The 20,581-nt window shown below is 35.0% G+C and overlaps 1 protein-coding gene across 1 annotated transcript in view; it reads right to left on the reverse strand.

Annotated features, from left to right (window-relative positions):
* LOC135692794 (regulator of nonsense transcripts 2) overlaps nt 1–18,777 on the reverse strand; it is a 56,571-nt gene extending 37,794 nt beyond the window's left edge. The window contains exons 1-18 of the mRNA XM_065211102.2: nt 18,633–18,777; nt 18,193–18,326; nt 17,619–17,706; nt 16,535–16,621; nt 15,228–15,312; nt 14,442–14,518; nt 13,848–13,928; nt 12,608–12,637; nt 11,799–11,927; nt 11,117–11,251; nt 10,415–10,500; nt 9,386–9,428; nt 8,374–8,505; nt 7,654–7,746; nt 7,084–7,123; nt 6,212–6,273; nt 5,487–5,573; nt 4,458–4,539 (exon numbers count right to left, since the gene is read on the reverse strand). Coding sequence (XP_065067174.2) covers nt 4,458–4,539; nt 5,487–5,573; nt 6,212–6,273; nt 7,084–7,123; nt 7,654–7,746; nt 8,374–8,505; nt 9,386–9,428; nt 10,415–10,500; nt 11,117–11,251; nt 11,799–11,927; nt 12,608–12,637; nt 13,848–13,928; nt 14,442–14,518; nt 15,228–15,312; nt 16,535–16,621; nt 17,619–17,706; nt 18,193–18,305 — 1,450 coding nt within the window. The 5' untranslated portion in view covers nt 18,306–18,326; nt 18,633–18,777. The remainder of the gene's footprint in view (nt 1–4,457; nt 4,540–5,486; nt 5,574–6,211; nt 6,274–7,083; nt 7,124–7,653; nt 7,747–8,373; nt 8,506–9,385; nt 9,429–10,414; nt 10,501–11,116; nt 11,252–11,798; nt 11,928–12,607; nt 12,638–13,847; nt 13,929–14,441; nt 14,519–15,227; nt 15,313–16,534; nt 16,622–17,618; nt 17,707–18,192; nt 18,327–18,632) is intronic.
* Between the last annotated feature and the right edge of the window lie 1,804 nt (nt 18,778–20,581).

The raw sequence follows: 20,581 nt of genomic DNA on the forward strand, positions 1-20,581 counted from the left end.
ATTAGTCGTTTCCCCTTCATTTTAATCCTCATTTTCAACGTTGCTACACTTCTGGACAGGTACACTTGCTTTACGAAGGCTGAGAGTGGTGCTTTGTTTACTTCAGTGTAGTGCCCCGTCTTTTTAGTGCGCATGATGACATCATGCATAGTTAGCAGTACGACGTTCCTCTCACTTCCGCGGGTTTCGTGTCTTCAGGTACCAGAATCCGCTTCTGGTTTCCAAGTACCATGGCCCTAGACTAGCCTGCGTGCAGACTCGACTATTTCACGTAGGAAAATTTGAGTCTGCACGCAGGCTAAGGCTACCCTAGACGCACTGTTTTCTGACATAAAACTCATTGGCCCTAGACGCACCAATTTCTGACATAAAACTCATTATCTTTGTCAAAATGGAAAATCGAGAATCCTTTTTCAAGTTTGACAAATATAATCCGCGTTTGGAAATTCGCGCGCGCTGTAGTTCGTGTGTGAAGTGGTTGTTTCCTGTTAGGCTAATTTAATGGGGTTTAAAACAAAGAACGATTTTGGTTTTGTGTGGCACCAGAAAAATGCTCTGGGGCAAGACGACAGGAACTTTGAGGGATTAGTGAATATGGTTCAGTGGCAATTTGGATGGGGTGGCTGCACTGGAAAATCAGCATTTGTTTACTAACAAGCTTAAACCCTTTTCTCTATGAACAATAGAGATTAAAGGCATTGAGTCATGGCAAATAGGCCTTCTCTTTAGGGGGCCATTTTGTTTCGGCGTGATCGCTGCTGTTTCATGTGATATTGCATTCGTTGTTGACAACTTGCACTTGGTGGAAGCTTATTTGTTAATCAGTACGAGGAGCGTTCATGTGCCCAGTTCCAGGTCAACCAATAGCATCGCAGTCATGAAAATCATGCATCGGCGGATTTTGGCACTCAGGGCATATAATGACTCAATGCCTTTCAGTGTGTCAGAAGTTCTTTCTGAAATTATGTTCGGTGCGTCTAGGGCCAATGAAGATTCGAAAAACAGCGATATCTTGTCAAATATAACAGAAAATAGAACGTAATTCTTAACAGAAGTATTATCCAAATTATTTACAAGAACATTAAGTTGAAATTCCGTTCCCTTTTTCTGGAAAAACAGCGTTAATATTTGTTCCAGGTTACTAAACAAAAACCATTAGCAAATAAGGGTAGGATGGTCCTCAGAATGTTTTACCATTGTCAATCATAAGACTGAAGGTGGTGTTCTCTCATCATTTGAACCATCTAGTTTTGGGCTGTCGGTGCGCCAGTCGCAAAGACGGCCATAAATAAAACCCCAACCGTTTTTGAGGGGGTTGAGAAGAAGAACAATGGCCTTTTTCCGCCGACTAGCAGCACCTTGTTCATGCAAAAAGTCGCAAGCCATACGGCCATTAACTAATGCACGAAAATAAGTAGAAAGTCAACGTGCATGTAAATAAAATCCCCTGAAAATTTCTAGACAAGGGTTGGGTGGGCAGGGTCGCAAAGGAAAAACCTTTCCTCTCCAAAGTCCAACTTCAAGTTGTCGTGCAACGTGTGAGAATGAAACTGTGCTAAGACAAAGTTTATATACCCAAAGCCAATGCACACTTGCACGCTGGTTGCTTTAGCCGTATAAAAAACACAATGTAAAGCTTACTCGAGCACTGCTACAATAAACACAAACTCAACAATTGTGCAATCTGTGCCCAAAAACAAAAGCCCAAGGGGCACCTAAAAGGCGTACCCTGTCACATGTTAAACGTGATTAAATTTCATTTAATCAAGCTTTTATATTGATTGCTCGACACAATCATACAGAGAAGGAATTTGTGAATGCTTACCCCCGTCTCAACTTTGAAAACTCACCTAGTAACCTAAGGGCCTGTCTTGTAATAGTCAGGGATATAGGTGCCAAGAGTGCACCAGGGGCACGTTCCCCACAACAGTTGAAAAATGTTATTTTCTAAGAAGTACTCTCTTTGAAATTGGCCCTCTTTTTGTGCCCCTTCCACCCTGCGCACCTCCAACTTCAAAATCCTTCCAACATCTCTGGTAATAGTGCTAGTTTAGTTTAAATGATCGTTTAGCTATATTTAGGTCGTGTTACATTTAGAATCAGATCAGTTATGAGTGAGTACGACACGGTAGGTACAAGGTAAGAGCATCGACATTTCATATTGGGTTTTTAGTAAAAAAAGCCACTAAAGTAGTCTCTTGGAGGCCCAGGGACAAAACTCCAGCTCTTAAAGGAGGGAATTTTAAATGACGCAAAAATGTAACATGAACGTCTTATTTTGAGCTATCAAATGTAATTGTTTTCGGCTACTGGTGTTTTGAGGTAATGATTTGATATCGCGTGTGTTTAAGAAAGATTATTTTTAGGCAACTGTACACCTATATCGAGTTTAAAAAAACCATATACACTTACACGCTCATAATTTAGTTTTTTTTAAGAATAAATTATAAAAGGAAAAGTTTAATTATGGCTTTTTAAACTCAATAAATGGGTGAAGTTACCTAATGTTATTTTAAATGTGATAAAATAAATGTTATTTTATCACACTACACACTACAATCAACAAAGTATAAATTAGATTCAAGTACAGAGATAGGTGCCTTTGAGAGCCCAATTTTCGCAGCAGAACTGGTACCAAATGCAGCTAATTTCTCTTGTGTATGGTCTTTGGGGTGAGCAGGTTTGAGTGAGCAAACATCTTTGGTTCTTAGGAAACCTTAGGAAGCTCTGATATCCTAGTAGGATTTATCAGGGATCGGTCCCCAGTTTCCAAAAAAGGAATTAGCTGATATTTTTGGCTTCTTTAAAAATCTTGCCTGACTTCATAATGAAATTCGTTTAACGCTATTAAAGAGATAATGCATTAAATTGAACAGCTTTTGAAAACGAAAACTATTCTTTAATAGAACAGCTTTGTAATGCAACAAATGATAAGTATTAAAGAAAGAAAAAAGGAAAGGAAATCAATAAAACAAAAAAGTTAGTAAAACAAAAGGGAAGTGAAGTTGAAGGAGTGAAGAAGTTTAAGTGTATCATAACGTGAGATATCTAAACATTCGGATGCCATAGTCAACTTCAGCTACTCAGGCCGGCTCGCTGGCATGGTAAATGAACCATCGATTACCTTCGACCAGGGGTCGAAATGTTTGGACAGACATTTAGGCATTTACTGTAGAAATCTTTTAGAGATTTTCGTAGATAACTACGAGGAATTTTGTGAAAACATACGTGACTACAATTGTGTTAGGGTGACAAGATAAATTAAGGTCCTCCTACATCATACAGCTTTAGAGTTTTGAAGTGTGACGTCATCAAAATACATTTTTGAATATTTTACTTTTGATCACATGATTTCAAAAGGCACTATGAAACACCGCTGGTTACGGAAAATCAGTCAAATATGTTCATAACTGGGTGAGACATGGCCAATGAAAGATGTTATCTTGGCTTCGTTCGTGAAGTTATGAACAGATTTAGCTGATTTCGTACATTTAGAGATATTTCATTATGCTCTTCCAGGTAATGTGATCCAAAATTAGACATTCTAAAATAGGATTTTTGGGACGTCATCATTTTAGAAATCTATTGTGGTATCATGTTATCAGATACCCTGGCAAACACATTTTAAGCCATTTCTCAGTCAACAGCACATAAAATGAGATACGTGACCCCTATCTTTGATAAAAACGGCTTCAAGTTCCGTGTACCAAAAATATCAGAGTCCACCAGCGGTAATATTTGCATATCTCAGTTAACTTATAAACGTGATGACGAAGATAATCAACACTTTCTTCTGCACTACCCACAATTTTGTCTGACGAATGAATCGAATCAATGAATCTCTTGCGTCAGCTTGCAGAAGTCCAAGAATTGGATATTACAGACATGAATTCAGATGCTTTGTGTAATTTCTCTTATAGGAAAAAGCTGATCTAAATATCTTGACGAGCAGAATGATGTTTGAAGCTACAATGTCGTTTATTTAAAAGAAGAAGCGGTTCAGATAACTACGTTGCATCGTTAATTCAATTCAATTAAAACACCGATGCAGCAACTGCCCTTCTGATTTTTCTTGCTATTGTTTTAGTTTTTTTATTCTGGATCTGTTTAGCTGTAAGGTGTTAAAGAAATGTGAATGCAGTTGATATTGGGAACTTGATGACAGCGTGTCTTTTCCCTCGGTGAATGGCATAGGTAATGACGTAATATATGTTGTTTTCGTAGTTTAATTATGTTTTGTTTGTATATATATATATATATATATATATATATATATATATATATATATATATATATATATATATATATATATATATATATATATATATATATATATATATATATATATATATATATATATATATATATATACAAAGTTATGAAAGATTGAGCGTGAATAAGGTAAGTACAATAGAGTAAATGAAATATGCAAATTGAACGTAATGGATAAAACTCACGATCATTTCTTAATTTTCGTTTCTTCTTTGGGTCTTTTCTGTTGTCCTTGCTTGGCTTCGTTTCCTTTTCTTTAAATAGTATCTTTAAAACGAGAAGCATTTTTTTAGAAACTAAAATCAAATAAAGATTGAAAACCAACTAATAAATACCAAAATATACGTTGAGTAGTTTCACAATGAAGGTGTGTTGATATTAGTTTCTCCAAAAATGTTTCATTGTTGAAGCAGAGAAGCTTCCGAGAAAGTTTTGGCACTTTAAATGTTAACATGCATTTTCGAATCTTAACAGCAAAACTGCTGATTGAGGTTACGGTAAACGTTTTCTGGATGAAAACATCAATTTCTCTATTTCTTCGCATTCTATAAGCCGGCCCTTCAAGGCACACAATGATACAATGCTTGAAACTAACAGAACTTTTGAAAATGGAATTTCAAAACAAATCAAAAGACAAAAAACTGCACACAGCCAGGACAGACGTTGGAGAAGAAGTGTGTCTCAAAATTCTTGCATTTGCTCTGGTGTGTCTCCTATAGCCAAATACATCTATTAGAGGGTAGAAAGATTAAGGATATGATTTCAAAGGGAGCAGGAATTTGAAAAAATCGAGTTAAACTTTGATAGCTAAGGATGCACTTCCTGTTGATATAAGTCAAATTTTGCTGCCTCAAACGAAAGGGTACAATCTTTTGAAGGTGGTACACACTTTTAAGCAAATTTATTATTGGAAAATATAATTTAACTATATTTGCGAATAATTTGATATGTTTGGAATCACCACATTCTTGTGCATCGAATAATGGCTAATTTAATCCGATTCCGTTACAGTTTTGCTTTTAGGGAGAGAAAGCCAAATATCGTGTCAAAAACGTTTATCATTACTATACTCTATCGTTACCTCCATTGTTAATTGAATTTCATATCTCTAAAGAAATATTTGTCTTTTAAACATAGAAATATCGAATTTCAAACGGGTAAAGGTATAAAATATAAACTTGGACAAAAATGCAAACAGATCCATGAAAGCTCACCTGCGGGACAAACGATTTCAGGTCTTTCAGGTTCTCGTAGAATGTTCGGGTGTCTTCATCTTCCCAAAGCCCGTTTTCAACGTCATACTAGGAAGAAATAAATAAAAGTATGATTCTCGAAAATTACGTAAAGGTTCTCTTTCTAAGTGACCTCTTGCAGGGGAATTGTGGCTAGGCGGGACAACGGGAAATTTCCCGGTGAGCCCCTTAAAAGTGAGTTTGTAAAACCCCGGAAAAAATTTAATATGAATAAAATCCTTGAGTGAGAAAACTCCTCACATTCATGTAGACTCAATTTCACAGTTCAGAATTAGAGGAGGTCAACATATACAAACAGGCCCCTTTAAAAAGAGATGCGTGGAATATGAACAGGGCCGCCGAGAGGGAGACAAAATGGGGCAAACTGCCCCAGGGCCTCTTTAAGCCAGGAAGTCCGATTTAAGAACTGAATTTTAACGAAACGCAAAAAAGTATGCCCAAAAAGTTGTAAAATGTGGTAAACGACTGCAAAAAACATTCTGAAATGTATTTCAAGCTAATTTAAAGTGCATGACCCTAAAACTTTTCCACGAAGGTGCTCTGTTACGTTTGTGTTGGTGTTAAGTGTGTACTACAAAATAGGGTTTGCTCCACATTTTTGCAATCTTAAAGAGACAATGGTTGGAAAAAAGGGGATACACCCTTTTCTCTAACAAAACAATAAACTCTACAGGAGTAAAGCAAACCTCGTTGCCCCTGACAGGGGTGAATATATTCACAGTGCCTGTTTCATCTTTTTCTTCAAGCTCTAAAAAAATTAATTTTTATTAAAACAAGCGTTTATGTTTGAATAATGATAAAACCTGCATGAGTGCAGCATGTGATGTTTTTTTGCGAAAAAGTTCGAGTAGTGTAAAGCACCAAATATCAATTTTAGATTCTCATATTGCCTCTTGCGTATTAGAGCAATTTTGAAAAAAAAACATATCAAAAATAGAGCTTATCAATCATCTAGAATAAATAGTCAATATACAATGTTTACGTTATTAACTCTAGAAGTAGGGTAGGGGTAGAGGGGTAAAGATGAAATAGAAAAAAGAGAAGACATAGATGCTTATCTGAAGTTAAATCAAAGTTTCAAAAATACACATTTTTCTTTCTATAAAAATGAATTTATCAAGACAAATTAGTGAAAAGTAAGAAAAAGTTAAGAATAATAGCCAGGCTCAGATTTCATCGACAGTTTGGGATTCTGTGTTTTTTTTAGAAAAAATATAAGCGTGACATTCAAACAGTAAGTTTGAAGGACAATCATTAAATTTTTATTGTGCTGGTATGTTTAAACTCCTAGATTGTTTAATGTTGAAAAAAGATAACAGCAAAATTTGAACTATCTTTCTCGATTTTTACCAAACTTACATGTTCTGTCGCTTAAGAATGATATTATAGAGCAATTCAAGGTTCAGAATGACAAATTTTTTACGAATATTGATGCTTAGCAAAATTTTTTGCAAAAAAAGTATTTAGGTCAAAAAGCTCTTCGCCACCTATAAAAAACGGATATAATTGATTTGCAATATCAAGCCACAATAAGGGATAGTTGCTGAATTATGCTTACGATCTTCAGGGAGATCCGGAACCTCTTCGTTGAGCATTTCCTGAAAAAAGAATAAAATAAAGAAGTATAATCATTTATAATTTCAATACGATATTGGCCACCCAAGTGACTTGGTGATATTCAGAATACATTTCGTAACAGACATAAATGATATAAAACTAGCAATTATGTCTGGAAGGCTACACAACGATGGATCCAGATTTTATACTGAAATTAATAACTTTGCGCTGTGCAGAAGATTTAATCCCCAAAACATGATAATCTCTTACAAGGATATCTTATAAGGGAATTTCTACCATCCTCTAGTGTGGCATATTTGTTTAATGTCACAAACAGGAATCTAAATATCCAGTTTGGCTAAAGAAACATATTACCCTTCCAGTTATTAGTTCTAAGGCGTGTTTATAGCAAATATCACTGGAAAAGTAACGAAAAAAGTCCTATCTAAAACTTAAAGTAGGCAATTGCTGGATTTCTCATGTCTTGCAATGATGGATTATTCAGTAGAAACCAAAGTCTTTGAGAATTTCAGTTAAGTGGATGTAAAGTGGAATGACATTTAATCAGTACCGCAACCGATGTGGTATTTGTAAGCAACTTTTCGTATGACTTTTGTGCCTTTTCAAATGCCTCCTTTCTGTCAGCAGGCAACTCCCCTTTGAGCTGAAAGAACAATGACGTGAATAATTTTTGGCCCAACATTTCGTAAAAGAAAGTAGACGGTGTATAGGACACCACATACATTTTTCAAAGTTTAAGTTCTTATCAAGATCAATGCTTTCTACTTGCACTTTAATAATGTATTTTTTTAAACATTTTGGAACTTTAAGCCTTGTTTTCGCATTTTCCCGATTCATGTTTTAATTGCATTGCATTACTGATATATGAAAATTGAAACTGAACGCATTCTCGAATAGGGTTAACCAGTTTCTATTAAAGTGGTCTGAAATATCGCTTTTAAGCCTAAAGGGTCTTAGAACGTAGGATCATATATATTGGGTGTTACTGTACACCGCTAAAAGTATCATATCATATGTTACGGTTAACGAGCTAGTGAAAAAACACCTAAGATAAATAGAGAAAAAAGCTAAGCACTTGGATAATAGAATTATTGACATTTTTTAGATATTCTGCAGCACAACTTTGCTTTCTCTGAATGTTACGTGCTTCGATAGTGTATACTGTGGAAGGCATCGACGAATTCAGTACTAGACTCTCAAGGAACGTTAAGTGCTTCATAATGTGTTTGTTATACAAGACGCTAAAATTGAAAGCTTTCTGCAACTGTACCCCAATAGTTTGTCGATTCTGTCGTTCTCTGTTCTGTAAAGCTTTATGTTCCTTTGTCAAATGCTTTGCCATCGAGTCATAATAATCCTTGAACATTTCTTTGAATAATATTTTCTTATTTTCGGGAATAATCTGCAAAAATAGAAATGCATCATATCGAATTGACGAGAGTAACTGTGATACTGAATTGTCATAAATTTTTCATAGGCAGAGATGTACACGTTTAAGTGATTAGAACAGGACGGTTCTAAACTTAGAGTTTCACGCTTAATGTGATCATAATATGATAAACTACTCTGCCTGCCTGTGTTATAAGCAGAGAGTAAAAAGATAACAAATGAGAATATTGCTGATGAGGCTGCTAAAAACGCAAAATTATAAAGAGAATCTTTTAAGGTTCAGTCTAATTTTAAATTTTCCATGCAATGCTCAAGCTATAGTACCTAACACGCACTGTATTATGATGAAATTAAGTTTCAAAGTATCTTTTTTCTTTCTTTATCTAAAGTTGTTACTATCTCTAGCTTAAGTCAAGCTAATTAAAACCAACTAGTAGCGAATAGCATTACGTCAAAGCGGCTTTGATTTCGATCGTTATTCTACAACACTACAATATTCTTGTAAGGAAATTTCAATACAATAATAGCAAATGATAGACGAAATTTTAGATTAACTTTTCTGGGGCCTGAAGCGAAAAGAAACACAGGACCCATAATGACGTCATCAAACTGTGATTGTTATTGTTGTTGTTAGGAGCTTTGTTATTGCCTTTCAGGGCCCCTTCTCAACCTAGGGCCTAGGAAAATCTGCCCACATGCCTTCTCGGGCAGGCCAGGGCTTAGGAGTGCAATGAAACAAAAATAAGTCACAGATATGTTGCTATAAATTCTGGGGAGAGCTGTAGAGCCCCTTATCCCAAAGCAATAAATACTTGATTGCAGTATTACTGGAGAGGCAGCCTCTGCTTCGCCTCTCCCTAAACGACAATGCTTACAAAAGAGACAACACTTACATCACATTCAGGAAACAAAATATCAAACTTTTCTGCCCACATCCTTTAATGTAAAAGAGAACATAATTCTACCATTTAAATGGAAATGGATTATTGGATAAGGTTAATTAACTGAAAGTTAGCAATAAATTTTCCTTTTCAAGAATCGGTAGGTGCTTGATATATTTTCATTGAGGAAAGGAGTAGTTTTATTGTTCTTTGAAAAAAAAACATCATAAATTAAAGATGTAAAAATCCAGATAGACATTAACATATGTTTTTCCATTCAACACCCCTTCTGAGTTAATAGTCAAACAGGCAGGCTAGCATAGAGAGCAGCTTTGTAAATTTATCTACAAATATCTTTTAGCAACAAAACATCTCTCTTTAATCATAGATATGCTTAAAATATTTCCATGAAGTAAATGCGATGCATGGTGACTAAAATTTCTTAAAGGTAATTATTTCAGCCACTTTAACAATTACCTTCTTCTGATTATGCAAGCTTTCATCTTTTAAGGCATTGAGTAACCATAAAAGGAAAGGGTATACCCAAATAAGCTGAGTCACGATATCAGTACTGCAATAATATTGGTGGACTTCATTCTGATTACATGAAGTTACCTCGTTCTGATTTTGAAAGAAGGCAACGTCCATACTTAATTGCAAGTAATGGCTTTGTAAAATCACGTGATACGATAGTAATCACATTAAAATTGACCCCTTTGCAGGTGATGCCCATTTATAATGACTCAATGCCTTTAACCTTGAATATTGTAAAATCAGGCTATTTGCACCCCTTACAATGTGTCATCAAAACACAAAAATGACGTTCGGGCAAATTCACATGGCAATATGAAGATAGCACATACAGCACTTTTCGCCTGGTACTTCTCTGGGTATGAATATCGGATAGTGACCAAAGGTAGGCATAACATTGATAGCCAGAAGCGGAACAAAAGTAATAAACATAGCATGATTTTAAATCTTACAAAAAATACATAGAAAGTATCATCAGCGTTCTTCTCAAGTTACCAATGCAATAGTTACCTTTGTTTTCTTGGCAAAATACCCATCACATCTTCACCACAATGTCTTAAGAAAGTCAGAATAACCGGTGCATATACATGTTCTGTCTGCAATGCAAAGGTTCTACTCAGACGAACGCAGAACAAGGGGGAAACATGTGACATGACCAAAAAGTATGATCTCAGCACATATGATCGCAAACCTTTCTTGTATGTTTACCGTAGCACTTCTGTGAATATTTACAACCCAGAAAGAAGATTCTGGTTGCGTACAACAACGATGATAAGATATATTATACAAGTAATTATTTTACAAAGCTAGCGAGTCTTGAGTAAGTCTGCTTCAAGCAGTTTCATCTCTTCACGTGAAACATGTAATACGAATAAGGCTGGGAAAGTTCAAGACTTCATACCAAACGATATTTTGTCTAGTTCTTTTCAAGGACAAAGATTTCAAAGAATCTAGCAAGAATTTCCAAAAATAATATCTAATGCTTATAATGTATAAAGGAAACCAGTGCCACGGAAGACAACACGAAGGTTCAGAAATAAGATTATCATAATTTCAGCTAGAAGAAAATGAAAGAATCCAATATGAATTGAATTTGTGTCTCGGAACTTGAAAGGACGTAGTGTCACTCTCGTTGTTTCTCTCTCTTTCCCTTGACTGGTATGATTTTCATCACTTTCTTAATTTTTAGCCTTTCAGCTTTTTTGTACATACCTTATCACTATTGACGATAGTTGCAAAAATACTTTGAAGTAACTGGACACCTTCGTCTATATTTGCAAAAACACCATCAAGAATGAGTTCAGCCAGCAACCGCAGTGACGTGCGCAGTCTAGGGACATTGGCGCCCTTCGATTAAAAAGATTAAAGATTTAAGTTTACGACGACAAACTAAGCTTGCCTTGCAAAACCAAGAATAAATAACGAGCAAAGGTTGCCTCAAAGGTTATCTTGAGGACAAAATTCACACTAAAGATTAAGCTGACATTATCAGGTAGACTGATGAATAGGCCATATAAATGTTGGGTGGAGGTTAACTTAAGGTCAAGGTTCAGGAAGGGTTAGGTTTCACTTAGAGTCAAGGGTTAATTGGAGTCAGATTTTACTCGGAGTCAAGGTTTCAAGGTTTACTTGGCGTCAAGGATAATTTGGGTTTATTTGGGATCCTTGGGGTCGAGACTTAATGGCTTTTTGGAATCAAGGGCTAATTGAAGTCACTGCTTTCCAAGAAATCATTTTAGAATTATAAAGAGGGATTGGACCTATTACGTTGAGGCTGTCACAAATTGCTATTAACAATCCGGAGGACTCATATTACTACAGTATAATGGAGATCAAAGGCTATCAGTTTTGTATTATTGCCACACAACAAGGAAAAATGAGGAATATATCTAACCTTTTCCTCGTCCTTGCAGCTAATGTTTTCAAACGATTTGTCAACCAGCCTTTTCAACAGTGGAGTAAATTCACTATATCGTTGATGGAACAGGCTACACAAATGAGCGACACACCCAACGTCAGCGACCTGTGGAGAAATTGGCGAAAAAAGAGAAGCTGTTGATTATGCAATAAAGAAAGAAAGAAAATCTGTTCTTAATTACATATAGGCAAAGCCAGGGAGAAAGACGACCTAGTGGAAGAACCTCGGTGTTTAATGACGCCTTCAATCTTAATAAATTGTTTTATTTTACTGAATTTATGGAAATGGGTGAAATAAAGTGGCAAAGCAGCTTGAGCAATTTATCACAATCAGTTATTAATTCAACCAAATTTGCCAAATTGATACGTAATGTAAAGGCAAAATTGATAATTTCTTTTGTGGTAACTTATGATGCTATGCTGTTAAACTTGTACAATAAATGGTAAGAGCCTCGGACTACTAATGTCAATTTCCAATACCACAATGACCCAACACACTGTCTCTTTGAAACATTGTTTGTTTACAAGCAAATGATAACTGACGCGTGAAACACATTTTTCTTCTAGTGATTTTCTGGTGTTTGCAAAATTATGAGAATTTCGATTGACAGCAGGGAAAAGTGGAATTGACATTATTCGGGAAACAAAAATGTAAAATATGATTCAGGCGTTGGGTGCTTCAGTTAATTCTAAGAGACACCGTAGTCAAAATATGTTCATTCTGAAGACTGCTACTCAAATACTATTTTGCATGCGTCATTAGCAATTAGCGATGAAAGATCTTACCTTTATCTTGGCATCCACTATGGAGTTTACCTAAAATGGAAAAATATCAGCTCCGTTTAGATACATCAACAATAAACCTTAAACTCTAAATTAATACTTTGTGACAAAAAACAACAAGTACCTCCAAAAACTCACACCCAAAGCTCGAGATGTCAACCATTCTTAGCATAAAACGCCCAATTCTAATTTGTTTCACAACTTAAGTGATCTTTTGTAAAGGAAGACCATAAGGGATTTTCATAAAGAAGAACATTTGGGGTAATTTTATTATCAACTTCATAGGCGCAAAAGACCTAGGGGCTGGGGGCTGTAACTCCCCAGTCAGGAAAAATTTGTCGAATTTCATGTCCATTTGAGAGTTTCATCTCAATTAGGCAACAATATTCTGACAAGATCTAAGCTAAACCACCCTAAACGCTTGGCCTCTGCTACGGCCATGATCGTCTTTCATGAAATCAATACACCTAGCCAACAAACTGGACAGCAAATGATTCCGTGAACTAAGCCCAAACAGGACTGAACACTGGATCAGGTCCTTGATAAGGTCACTTCTTTCGATTATTCAGGGCACTATTTCGATTATTATAAGGTCACTTCTTTCGATATAAGCAGAGGTAGTTTAGGAGCAGAGTCCTGATTCGTAATTTACTTGTAATGTATCATGATTCGAGTAAATTACAAAACAAACAACCCATAATTATTACAATATGTAAATGAAAATTATAAAAGATTTACAATTCAACCGAGAGAAACCTTGATATTTTTGTTTGCTTTGCATCATAATACTTGAAAAACCTCGAAAATTTATAGGTGGAAAGATTTTTGCTTAGAAGTGTCTCTGTATAATTTGATAGGGTTTCAAAAGATACGCAATTCTCCTTTACCAATGAATATCATATAATAGAGGACGTGAGGCTTTTTTAAAATTGGATTGAAGTAGGCGGATATAGTCTATTATTTCCATGAAATACTCTGTGAAGGGGAAATTAATTAAATTTTAACTGTTATCATGGCCTTGATAAAAAGAAAACAATTTGAGACATGATAAAGCCTTCATTTCATCCCACAAAAATTCGAGACATACAAATCACGTTTTATACTCTGTGGAGATTTTCTGACGTTTTATACCCTGTGGAGTATCAGACGAAATGCATTAGCACATCTAGAAATATTTGGTTTTTAAATCTCCACCATCAAATAATTGTTCACAAATAATCGATACTATGTCAGGGAAACTTACCGCCTCCTGAATATATTTGGTTAAGTTTAAACCTTTGAATTCGTTTTCCAGTGTGTCACGCTGCTGCTCTGTGATGCTTTTCTAAAAAAAGAAAATAAATTGATATTCAACTAGAAAAAGTATGAAATTGGCAGAGAGAAATATTGAGTTTTCCTAAGACAAAATAAAAAAGATAAATGACAGAAGATAAAATGCAAAGATACACAAATACATTACATGGAAATACAAGGAGACAGAAAGGTGACTGTCCTATAAAAGTAAAAAAACAGTGAAGCTATAAATTGAAAAAACAGAGGTAAACTGGAAATAGGTGGTGGACTGAATGCATCAGGAATATTGAAGCAAAAAGATCTTTAACCTATAATGGCAGGGTAAAAAGCACAGCAAAGAAAGCAAGCAGAAGCATTATAGCAAATCATTGGATTTAATATTTTGCAAGCCTTTGAAATATTGTCATCCTGAAAGAAAGAGTATAAAGTTCTATGAATATAGCAATCTTCTTGCTACTTTTGCAATAATATATGTGGGATTTCTTTATTCAATGCTGTTTAATTAGCAGTTCAAAAAAGTCAAAAATAATGCCTTGATGCATACAAGTTTCTTTACAAATGAAGTATTCTTTTTCATTGAAGAGTCTAGTTTCTTGAAAAATGACTCATCTGGGCGAAGCTCTGCAAGAAAAATCAGCATTGCAAAAACAAAGACACAAGTTGCAAATAAAATGTTGATATTGGTGAGCAGAGCAGCAACATAAGGTCAATAGCAAAACCATCATTGGGATACTGGGGTGGTAAATTATTTCCCACTCTTGCCAAAATAAGGTCAATTTGTGTTTTTTAAAAACCTATCAAACCCTTGCTAAAAACCCTACAAGACAGGTGCAGAAAAAGTAGCTGGAAACCGTACTAAAACATGATAGAAATGTATCAAATTGCAACCAAACATAATTTTCTTATAATGCAAAAATGCAATTGATCTAGCTACAACATTCCAAATAATTTCTTTGAATTCTTCGACAGATCTTTAGGAGCAAATGTTATTGAATTGATTACATAGTCTACTGTACTCCTAGCCCTACCCTGAGACTAACAAAGGGCACATTATTTAGCAGTCTCTCCTTAATCAAATGACATAGAAAGAGCTTTTTTATAAAAAGATTGTTAAACAAACTAACACAACCTATTTTGCATCATCCTTTGTTTTATGATCAAAATATTGTTGTAAGCAGCATCTTGTGTTTATTTTTATCATGATCATTAGGTTTCACTTTATTTTAATTCATTTTATGAATCACTATTAGACATGGAAAGCTCTAAAATGAGAATTGAACTAATGAAAATAGATCCTTGAAAAGCATAAACTTCAGGAACCAAAACCTACCATAAGCAGCCAAATTCTTTTGCCTTATAGCTTTTCTACTTGCAATTCTTTCCTTAGCAGCAGTTTCAGCTTCTATTGCCTGGTTCTAAAAGTAGCAATAGAGATTTATGTGCATATTATCAAATATTGGTTTACTCTCTTATCTGTTGCCTCTCTTATCTGCAGGGATGGAATAAGTAAGCATGAGGGTCTGGAATTTGTTTAACCAACCAAACCAAGTGAGGGAGTAAAGTTAGCATACAGGGGTTTGTATGAAAATTTTCAAAAGTACCATTCAGGGGAAATCATTTGAGATATGCATTATAGGAAAAGAAAGCACTGAAATCCTTTCATGTAAATTGCCTGTAAATCACAGTTAGGGAAAGACTAACTTTTTGTTTGTGGAAAATTACTAAGATACTTGGATGAGAGCTGCCATGCTGGAAAAAACTTAAGCATTAATAAGTGGAGGGTGTTCCTTTAGAGACCTCAGTAACTTCTTTTTCTTTTTCTTATGGCTTAGCAGGTTTAAGGTGAATAACCTGAGCAAAAAGGCAGACATGCTTAAAACAACTACCCAACGTCTTATTCCTAATGGACTTGACAAACAATTTTCATATCTTTGATAATGTAGCCATAATATTTGTACATTGCATTATCTTATCTAGTAAACTTATCTTATCTCAAAAATTTGCTTCCCTTCCACTCACATGCTTTCACATCTCTTTACATTCTATGCTTTATTCCTACTGCATTGTACATTAGGTAATTTTTCAATTATACTCTTTTACTATCTTTATAACCATTGCTTTTTTATTTTGTGTACATAATTAAGAGTTAGGCTTGAAATGTCACAATTCATAATATTCAACATCTCTGTACAAAGTCATACTTTTATTATTTTAATTTGTTTTATTACGCACTAAATGTACAACATACTGAACTACATTTGATAATAAGCACACACAATCTATAAATGACCACAAGACTCTTGCATAAAACATACATTGAGAAATTCTGTTATAAATGATAATCAGACTTTTAGCATTTTTAGCAAAACTGGTAACACTTAGCGATACTACCTTTTAACTTAATTAGGAGCAGAAAGTAGAGAAAAAATATTCAAAACCATATTCCCAGCTCAAGTTTATTTGAGCTCTTTCAAAGGCATTGAAACTCCATAAAAACAAAGATTTTCTGAACTTTTCTGAAGGCCAAGAAAGATTTTACTCAACACTTTATGAAATTATGAAATTCTATAAGATGTCTATCTTTTCCAGCAAAAAATATTGCATTAAGTTTTTAAGCTACATTCCCTAGAATCTCACCTTTTCAATTTCTAGCATCATCTGTGCCTCCTGACTTACTGATTCAGTATTTTCTTCCTGGGTACTACTTTCTGGTGGTGTAGCAACCTTCAAGAGAAATAACAATTATTGAAATAATGCAATAGATATATACTTTAGGGAATCTTTTAAAGAATGAATTTTCTGTCCCAGCATTTCAGATGTCTAATATAGATGACAAATTTCAGATGACAAATTCTATGTGCGTTGTTATCAACCCAGCAAGAAATACTCAATAAATTGAGAATAATGAGCCAGAGAAGATATGTATGCATGTATAATTTTGCCATCAAATAAATAACAATTTAAAGAGGAAAGTGATCTATAAAATAGATACAATTTACAGGCAAAGTTTAAAAACGTAGGCTAAAAACACCACATGGTTTAAAATGGCAGTGGCATTCAAAAGGCACTCAAAAGGTCAGTACCACCTTGTTTCCATAATGGTCCCTCCAGAGGTGTTATCAAAATGAAATGTGTTCAGGAAAGGATTTTGTATCAAAACTAGGAAGAAAGATTTTCATGTCTTCCTTTTTTATGTCTTTGTTATGTTAAGAAAAGATTACCATGTCTTGATTTTGTGTTTTGACTTTTTATGCCTATTCTTGACTGACAAAATCTATTGCAATTATATATAGTATTAAAACAAATTAAGTATCGCTATAAATGTAATTACTGGATAAAGAGGGACCCAGAAGATGAGATAAATGGGTTAAGCATGAAGAGTTATGCAGTGAAGAACATAAAGATTTTGGAAAATTATTAATGATATTATGAATGAGTGAAACGAGATAGGCACAACTGACATGGAAGTTGTACAAAATGGCAGAGAGAATGAGCTATGGTATGTGGTGAACTATGTCATGAATGACATACAGAGATATCACAGAGATTGCATGATGAATGAATGAGAGAGGAAGTTGGTAACTGATGGCCTAAGTTAAAACATTTAAGCTAACTACAAATGTGTACCACCAAAAGATGTTCAATAACAGAAATAAAAGGTATCATCTAGCTTGCTACTGGTAAAAAACATTCATTTTCATGCAAGTAAAACATGTCATACCTTTTCTTCTTCTTTTACTTCCACTTCTTGGTTGGATGCTTTCTTCTGTTTTTCAGAACTATCATTCTTATTTGCCTTGTTAGCATCACTGGTACATTAAAAAACAAAAAGTTTTGATTTACCAAAAGAGATAGCAAAATGACCCTTTGCTGAGGAATGCCCTCATTGTGCATTAGAATTGGCTAAATGATATGCAATAATGTTTCTTAGCTCAAAATCTCGTTCTGTGGCACAGAAGCTAGAACAGCATCAGGGCAGGGGGGAAGCAAAGCACACACAAAAATGGGAAAAAATGGCAAAATAAAGGAAATTGCTTAAATAAGAAAATTTCTTGACTTCGTGAAGACAAGAGGGAAGTTCGCAATTTGCAATAAAGGATGCTTACACAGTGCAATGAAGAAAAGGATGAGGATCCAGGCAAATGACATGGCTTAGGGTCTGTCTAAATGCGGCTAGTACGTCCCTTAATCTCTTATAAAGCAAAAGATTGGCTATATTCTACTGGTCAAGACAAAATATGTTGGTACCTCATCACAATTTTCTCTAGCAACAAAAATAAATTTAAGGAACCCACCTTTGCTGTCCTTTGTTTCCAAATGAGCTGCGTCTTGCACTGTACCTGTGTGTCTTATCTGATCTTTTCCCTCCACCGTTTTCATTTGGATTTTTTTGCTCTTTTGGTTTCATGATTTGTAAAGTCTATATTTCCTTTAATAGAAAATATTGATTTGATGAGTGAGCCTAAAATCTGCTTGCATTCACCATGTTTACATTGCCAATACCATAAGGGCTGCTATTGACTTAGAAGTTTATTGCTAAAAAGACTCAAAAAATATAGAAACCTAATATGTGGCCTCTAAAAGTGGAAGCTTGGCAAGGTTCTGTCCTACCCCCGGGGGATTACCATTCCCAAAAATAAAGTTCTCATAAAACCTTCTGGAAAAATTTTTCTCAGAAAAAATGAAAGGGTTAACAAAACATTATGTGCTGAAGCACATAAAGCAAACAACTCACCCTTGAAATTAAATCTTTTGCTAGTTTATAAACATATCCTCAGTTTCCAACCTTTCCAGTAAAATTTGTTGAAGTTTGTTTAGAAAAACTGCGAGACCACGAAAAAGAGGCATCAGCGTTTTAAAACGAGACCGCAATATCTGTGAAAATTTCCAAGAAGCCCCCGTCAAGAAAACTGCATTAATCCGACTATTTTTGTTTGTGTTCTTTGCACGTACGAGCAAAAAATGTTAGGGAAGCATGCACTGTGTTTTCTAAAATTCAAGTACTTTTAGGGTCTTTCTGCTTGACCCGCTGAGAAGCAAGGGCAGATTTTGTAACAATAGGTTCTTTGGTTTGTTTACATTTTGTTGACTAGCCAATCAAAGAGCTCTATTTCTATGGCGTCATCTTATGGTAATGGCGGATGGAGGGGTTTGCTGTGGAGAAAACCACACCCTCGTTTTTTCCTCGCGACGAAAATATACTTTGAGAAAAACTCGAGATTTTTTGCACCCGTATAGAACGATAAATTTTACATGTAATTTTATTGGCACTAAGCTCTGCGTTGTTTGCTCTTTGCGTGATCGTTCGCTATTGACATCCCTTTTTGCACGCCCTCAATGGCTCGATGACCCTCCAACGACTCGGCCCTAAACCCAACAAATCACGCTCCTCTACCAAAAACAACAGTGGACTTCAATTGCACTGCTAGCAGATGTAAGGAATATTTCAAAAAGGGTCTTACAGTGTTTTTTAAATCATTTTTCAACCTAAAATAGCTATTAAGGTGGATATGTATATGTAGCGCTAGCCCTTCGGGGAAGGGGTCTAGCCATAATTTCGGCGGGACGGAGAGTGAAAAGCGAATAAAAAACAGTAACTGAACAAACTCGCAATCAACATGGTTATACGAAGATAGCAGGTAAGACACAATGTCCCACCGCTGTTCAATGTTCATTTAAAATTCCCATTGGTTGGACTATACACTGCACTCCCCCACTCCAATGTATCCGGAAAATTTTAAAATTGCCAGGAATCTGTTTTTAAGTATTTTTTTAAATAATTTCAAAGACAATTCTCTTAATAACCTTTCCATTAATTTCCTCGAATTTTCCCTGTGTTTCTTTGGCGTTGAACTATTTATTCGTCAAAAAATTCATCTTATTATAGATGTGTAAGCAAACTTTTTGAGGGTCTTTCCTCAAGATGGTAGCATCGGAAACAAGTGAGTTGACACATTAGCAGTGTCTAGAAATAATGTTTTATCACAATGATCGAAGAAAAGCTATTATTTAATTGTTCGTATAATTGAATGCAAAAAACTGCTGATTTAGAAAATTGCAAAATAATTTGAAAGCAAGAAGCATAAAATTTTGGTCACGTTCAAAAAGAACAAGAACTCTCGCGAGACAAATGGTCGAACGTTCTGCCCTAACCAGTTTGCATCGAAACTGGTTTGCTTCATCGCACAAAATTGAACAAAATTTTTACAGAAAATTGTAAATTGAAGTTGAAAATCATAACTTTTAAAATCTGTCCATAAATATTGCAAGAAGCAAAGTAAACAATTACAAATGTACACTCGTACTTATCGATTTCAGCAAGACTTGCAGCGGTAAAGAAAGCAGCTTTTGCACTGAATAAAATGCCTGCTTTTCAAGAACGTTTATGGTCTGGTAAAATGTTACTAAATGTTATACATGATTTGTAATTGATTGTTGGCATCTCCATGCAAATAATCTTCCCAACTGAAAGTAAACACGTTGTTTTTCAAAAGTTTTTGTGTCTTGAGAACGAGTTTATAAAAAATTATAATGTTTCATTGGCCAATTTGTAATTGAGTTCTAACCACCTGACTTTTCTGCTCTGCGTTGATTTGACATTGGTTTATTTGCGTAAAGCTTGTAGTGCAAAGGTTTCATATTTCAACAAAAGCTAATAACAGAAAAAAATGAAGAAGGTTGGCA

The sequence above is a fragment of the Rhopilema esculentum genome, chromosome 3, assembly GCF_057945365.1.
Source record: "Rhopilema esculentum isolate cy_ngs chromosome 3, ASM5794536v1, whole genome shotgun sequence".
Classification (NCBI taxonomy): domain Eukaryota; kingdom Metazoa; phylum Cnidaria; class Scyphozoa; order Rhizostomeae; family Rhizostomatidae; genus Rhopilema; species Rhopilema esculentum.